The 6,645-nt window shown below is 46.0% G+C and overlaps 1 protein-coding gene across 2 annotated transcripts; it reads left to right on the top strand.

The window, feature by feature from the left end:
* Window positions 1-842: 842 nt before the first annotated feature.
* On the top strand, window positions 843-4,794 carry LOC136536752 (E3 ubiquitin-protein ligase RZFP34-like). Of its 2 annotated transcripts, XM_066528941.1 has the most exons (11): window positions 844-1,017; window positions 1,138-1,225; window positions 1,355-1,417; window positions 2,753-2,785; window positions 3,214-3,291; window positions 3,408-3,451; window positions 3,558-3,598; window positions 3,702-3,784; window positions 3,869-3,960; window positions 4,069-4,180; window positions 4,279-4,794. In XM_066528941.1, the coding sequence occupies exons 1-11, from the start codon at window positions 992-994 to the stop codon at window positions 4,402-4,404; spliced, it is 786 nt and encodes a 261-aa protein (XP_066385038.1). In that variant the 5' UTR covers window positions 844-991; the 3' UTR covers window positions 4,405-4,794. The 2 variants fall into 2 exon arrangements, with proteins under 2 accessions (XP_066385040.1, XP_066385038.1); XM_066528943.1 differs by lacking the exon at window positions 2,753-2,785 and having other exon boundaries at window positions 843-1,017.
* The last annotated feature ends 1,851 nt before the right edge of the window (window positions 4,795-6,645 follow it).

Genomic DNA, 6,645 nt, shown 5'->3' with positions numbered 1-6,645 from the left:
TCAATCCCTAACCCTAACCCTTGATCTCGCTTCGTCCTCGCCGGATCCCTCGGTTTCCTGGGCGGATCCGTCGGTTTCCTCACCGGATTCGTCGTCGACCTCGCCGGTTCCATCGGTTTCCTGGCCGGATCCATGCCTCGTCGACCTCGCCGGCGACTCTGGTGCTCCGGTTTTGAAGGTAAGTCGCCGTCGATCTAACCCTTGCTCAATCCCTAACCCTAACCCTCAATCTCTACTAACCCTTGCTCTGTTTTGTCTGAAGCCGTTGAGGGACCGGGGTGCCGACGAGTGGTGATAGATGGATCCCTAACCCTAACCCTCAATCTCTACTAACCCTTGCTCTGTTTTGCCTGAAGCCGTTGAGGGACCGGGGCGCCGACGAGTGGCAATAGATGGATCCCTAACCCTAACCCTTGTTCTCTGCCTGTGTTTGTGTGATTATGTAACTTTAAGTCTTTGATAAGTTCTGTGAATATGTAATTTTGAGTCTTTGATAAGTTCTCTGAACTTGTAACTTAAGATTGAGATGATGAAGTGTTTGAGGTGTTTGAGATGATGAACTTGTCCCTGATATTCTTATCAGTTTGAGGTGTTTGATCACTTATAGTGTCAGTGCCGGTACGGGCACTGCTGTGCCGCCGTGTCCAGTGACATGACACGGCACGGCTAAGACCTAATAGTGCCGTGTCTGGGCCGACACCTCGGCACGGCGGCACTGACAGACACGGCACGGCTAATCTACCGTGCCGTGTAGTGCCGTGCCTGACCGAGCCATACCTGGTCGTGTCCATGCTAGTGCCGTTCGGGCGGCACGTTTGGCCAACTATAAGCCAGCCTATAAAACGGCGCGGCCCGCGCGGGACGCGCCTCCTCGCACGGGCGGACGAGCGGCAGCTTCGTTACCCCAATCTCCCCTGCCTTTTTCCTGCCCTGCCGCCGCGCTTAGCTTCGCTCCTTCCTCGGCCAAGAGAGGCGCGGGCGCGTCGTTCAGATGGATTCAGCCGCGGTGCAGCACGGGTAAGCAAGCAAAGCAAGCCATCCATCGATGATCGATCCAGGAACAACCCCATGACCTCATCTAACATAATTTTCTCTTTCTGTCTCTGTCTGCCTCGTGTCTCCCTTGCCAAACAAAAGCTGCGCGCATTACAGCCGTGGGTGCAGCGTCGTGGCGCCCTGCTGCGGCCAGGTCTTCGCCTGCCGCCACTGCCACAACGACGCCAAGGTGTGCGGCTCTTGTTCGGTTCATCTTCCCCTCTCGCTCTCCTCTCCATCCCGCAGCGCTTCCCTCTGCCGCTTTGCCTTTTTTGGATAAACAAATGTCTGAAACCCTGGGCTTCTTCTGTGCCCGCAGAACTCGCTGGAGGTCGACGACCCGCGCGACCGGCACGAGATCCCCCGCCACGAAATCAAAAAGGTCAGCGTTCCCTGCTCAGTGCTCACCGTCTTGTGTAAAAAGCAATCTCGTGCTTGTTTCTACCATTTGCTATCTTGTGTTCTTCCTTCTCTTTTTCTAATGACCAAAAGAAGAAGAAGAAGAAGAACGCCAACTTCTCCGTTCTCCATGTAGTTGAGCGCAACAGCTTACAGCTCCCGGTTTTCCTCTTTTGAAAATCCACAGTTCCGTTTCAATCTCGCCCTTTCGGACTATTGGTTTTCTCCACTGCGTCAGAAGGGTTTTTTCCCCCCTATACTAAAATACTTTTGGGCAAGTTTTTAAAATTTTTATGTAGACGTAGAATTGTAAGCATGGAGCAGCTGCCGCCTGCCAGAAACCTTTTCCCTGAGATTTTTCCTTCTTCGAATAAGGACACATGGTTATACTACTAGCTTAGTGCTCTAGGGATCTTAGATTTTTGTTGGCCATCCCAGATTTTTTTTTCTCACCCTTAAGCTTCTTCAGATAAGGCCATATCAGCATAGTGGTCTCGGAATCGTTTCGTGTTGATACCCCCGTTCTGCACTCCACTTGTCACTAAAAAAATTGGCCACTTCTGCTGCAATCTGCTCTGTGCTCTGCACCAAGTGGCGGGCACTGTGTGGTCCACAAGATTTTTAAGCCCGAGTCACTCACAGTGGCACTAGAAGGACAGGCGCCTGGGAGATTGGAGAAAAGGGAAACGAGAAAGGGATACATACGACAGAGCCATATTTCACCATCAAATTGAACAGGGTCTAACTGCTCTGCAGCTGATTGGGTGATGCATACTTGAGGACCTGGATATGATCAGTGCCGTGTTTGCTATCTATACGATCAAGTTGACGTCGATCGGCTAAAGTAATCATATTCGATCCTTATTCTTTTTCTGGATAGTAGGGTACGCATGTCTGGTTGTTGTTTGTCTTCAATTAAGCAGGAATATAACGGCCACCCAAATATTTCCTTGTCCCATTTCTAAACAGTGAAGAATTTTGTGGCAATTTGGGTCTAGTGTTCTGTAACTTCTGATCATTGGTTAAAAGTTACTCCAAAACAACATTGGAGTATTTGGTTTTTTTGGAGAGTAAGGTGTAAATGCCTGATTCTTGTTCTCCTCAAATTTGTCCGGCTATCCGCAATAAACGTTCCTATCCTGTTTCCTGATAACTTATATATGTCGTTTCAATTCATGTAATTATATTATACATTTCATTTGTTTTTTTTAATCTGAGTGACTATGGACACGGCATGATAACGATTTCAGTAACTATTCCCTTTTGTCACTGAAATCATATAAATCAAGACTGTGGACTTACTGAAACTGTTCTACAGGTGATCTGTTCTCTCTGCTCCAAAGAACAGGATGTAAGTTGTCTACCAAAAAGTACTACAACCAATAGTGTCTCATGAACATTCATCTTTGGTTGTACTGAGGCCTTGTTTAGTTTCTCTCTTAAAATTTTACCCCCTATCATATTAAATGTTTGGACACATACATGGAGTATTAAATATAGATTAAAAAAATAACTAATTGCACAGATTGCGACTACTTTGCGAGACGAATCTTTTAAGCCTAATTAATCTATGATTTGACAACAAAGTGCTACAGTACACATGTGTTAATGCTGGATTAATTAGGCTTAATACATTCGTCTCGCGGTTCTGTAATTTGTTTTTTTATTAGTATCCGAACACCCCATATGACACCTCTATGTAATGTGACACCCTAAAACTTTACGCCCTGCATCTAGACACCACCTAACCGTGTGAAAACTGCTCATTTCCATCGACAGGTGCAACAGAACTGCTCCAACTGTGGGGCTTGCATGGGGAAATACTTCTGTGAAATATGCAAATTCTTCGACGATGATGTAAGCGTACTTAAATCCCAGATGATGAATAAGAATTTAAATTTTATACGTCAGTTGCTGCATTTACATAAATATCCCGTGCTTCCTAATCTGACAAACATACTGATCTGTTCCAGATCTCAAAGGGCCAATACCATTGTGATGGATGTGGCATATGCAGGTAACTACCATACTGACAGCTATATCTTAGACTTACAGCTCAGAAGTCTAAAATTTTGCTAATTGTTGAAAATAATAAATTTGGATTCCTCATCTTCTTTATTCAGAACCGGTGGTGTCGATAACTTTTTTCACTGTGATACATGTGGTAAGTTTATGTACGAACTTCTTTCTGCTAAGATTCTATTGCATGTTGTGCAACAAAGATTTCACTCGCACTCCTGACGCCTTGTTGCCAATCCGACTCGCAGGGTGCTGCTATAGCAATGTCTTGAAGGATTCCCACCGCTGTGTCGAAAGAGCAATGCATCACAACTGCCCAGTCTGCTTCGAGGTGAGAGACCCCCATTTGAACAGAACATCACTGAACTTTCCTGTTTCTTGATCTTGAAAAAGATTTCCCTCCCTGCTTTTACAGTATCTGTTCGACTCCACAAAGGATATCAGTGTGCTGCAATGTGGGCACACAATTCATCTGGAGTGCATGAACGAGATGAGAGCGCACCATCGGTAAGTGTACCGTTCTCTTCAGAGTTCAGAAACAATGTCACCTGACCTGACAAGTGATAGCATCCTCTTTTAGTCACGATGATCTCAGCCTTGTTTGATCTTTCGCAGCTTCTCGTGCCCGGTATGCTCGAGGTCTGCCTGCGACATGTCCGCCACGTGGCGGAAGCTCGATGAGGAGGTTGCGGCGACGCCAATGCCTGACATCTACCAGAAGAAGATGGTAACAAACTGACCGCTTTCAGAACATGCACGGTTGTTTGACGAGCCTGAACCTGTCCGGGTGCCGATGGCTGAAGCTGAACAACAAATGAACTGCAGGTATGGATCCTATGCAACGACTGCAGCGCGACCTCGAGCGTGCGGTTCCACGTGCTGGGGCAGAAGTGCCCCGGGTGCAGCTCCTACAACACCCGGGAGACGAGGGCCGCGTGCCCCAGGATGTGAGGCGGACGAGGCCGAGTGGCAAACTCCCAGCCTTCCAGGGAGATGTCGTCCAACGACTAGCGGCGATCGTCCCGCGCTAAGGGTGACGCGAGACCAGGCCGGGCAGTCCAGTCTTGAGTTTGGTGATGGAGCATTTGCGATATTCCTGTAATGCGTCCAGGCACACCTGTGTGGATCATGGCCGGCGCAAGGGCCGTAGGAAAGCTGCAGGGTTAGGCAGATTAGTGGGGCTGTTCTCTGTTCACGTTTACGGCGCGAATGCAACAAAATTCCAACGTCGGCCGTGAGTTCGGCATGTAACCGAACCGATTGTTTCTACAGTATCTATCGATACAATAACATGCTGTTTTATCAGCACCACAAATACAAATAACTGCTACTCTTAAGGCAGAGTACCTGCCATTGCAAAAAACAAAAAGGAGAAAAATATCCACGAGGTGGAAAATCGAACCGTAGGGGTGGAAAATCGAACCGAGCACAAAGCAGCAACTGAACATAAGTGTTAGACTTGAAATCGGATGTTGCAGAAGAGTTGAACGAAGCTGCATAAAAAAATCATCTCAACAACAAGATAGTTGGCCAGAAACGATAGATTCACAGACCTATCCAGTCATCCAGAGCTGACAATGTGGAGAGGAAAGCAAGAGTAGCATGCCCACGAGACGTAGCGGCCGTCGAAACGCTCTGCCACAACAGTATTTCAATAGAGTAAAATTGTTTTCACACTAAGATGCTCTCATCTGAATGACAGGCTGGGCCGCTTCTCAACTACTCCAAGACATACTCTATATCCTTCCTAATTGCTAGATATAAAGATTTCGATGAAAAAATTACCCTCCAACAACTTCTTTATTTGGTTATCCAAATATACCCATCTTTTATTCTGGATTTTTTGCTAGCCAAAGACAATGAGAATGGCTCTCTAAAGTGCAAACAAGCTATAGAGAAATTTTTAGAGAGTGGAACGATATAAAAATGTTTTTTATGCAAATAGTTCTTTAAATGATGAATTAGAGAGTGGGCTTTAAAAAGACTTTTGAAGATGCTCTTATACGTAAATCATCCAACCATATTAATATCATTTTTTCCTTAAAAGGATTCCATCAAACTATGACACAACAAGTACTTTCTAGAATGCCGATGCTATGCTAAAACTATAATTAAGACCTCATTTGGTATGACTCTACTTGGCTCCGGCTCCTCACTATAGTGCGGATCGGAGCAGCCGAAGCTAGTGAACCAAAACAGTAATTTTATTGGCTTCTAATTTATTTTGATAGGACAAATAAAAATAGTTGCTTACTACAGTGCACGAAGAGTGCACGAAGAAGCCAGGGCCAAAGCCAATCAAAGCTCCACCACAGTATATTTACCTAGAATCCTAGCTTTTTAGTAGGCATTTACAAAGTTTCTACAGCAAAAAAAAAAAAATCTAAGGATCAATCGCAAAATCTGGGCCTCGCATTATTGTCCCTTTAACCGCACGTTCCAGAATAGGCCTTGTTAGTTACTTAGATTCGATGGGTTTGCTTTAGAGTTTAGCCCATGAAAAAAGAGCAATCTGGGGCTTGTTCGGTTGGTATTAAAGCTGGCTGATAAGCCGGTTGAAACTATTTTATTGTGAGAAAAAAATACTGTAGATTCTAACTGATAAGCCAGCTGATAAGTTTAAGCGATATGAAACATTTTCTTTTTCTGTAATGTTACGATTATGGCGTCCGAACGTCGGACACTACGTGACCTCACCCAGTCACCTTGTCCACGTTGAAGGAGACCGTGACGCCTAAGAGGGGGTTGAATTAGATAACTTAAAATTCTAACTCTAAACTATGACCTCTTTTTCTAACCTTAGCAAAACCTATGCAAAAGATGAACTATCTAAATGTGCAACTACAGTTTTGCTAGTGTGTTGCTATCTCTACCGCAAAAGGAGTAATTCAATCAATGTAAATGCGGAAGCTAAAGAGCAAGGTAGAGATATGCAAACTCCCGTTGACGACTCCGATATTTTTACTGAGGTATCGAGAAGCACGCAAGCTTCTCCCTGGTCCTCGTTGGAGCCCCTCGCAAGGAATCCCTCGCAAGGGCCAAACTCCCGATCGGGTAACTCCGTGGATAGCCTCGGGCCTTCCCCACGCGCAAGTGGGTCTCCGACGTGCCTTTCGGCAAGCCTCTCCCGGATGCTCCCTGCCGTCTTCACTATCAAGCTTCCGGCCAAAACGCCGCGGGCCTTGTTCCCTC

This window comes from Miscanthus floridulus, chromosome 1 (genome assembly GCF_019320115.1).
Source record: "Miscanthus floridulus cultivar M001 chromosome 1, ASM1932011v1, whole genome shotgun sequence".
In the NCBI taxonomy this organism is placed as follows: Eukaryota; Viridiplantae; Streptophyta; class Magnoliopsida; order Poales; family Poaceae; genus Miscanthus; species Miscanthus floridulus.
Note: the sequence above shows the minus strand (reverse complement) of the source record. Positions and strands in the feature narration are given on the sequence as shown.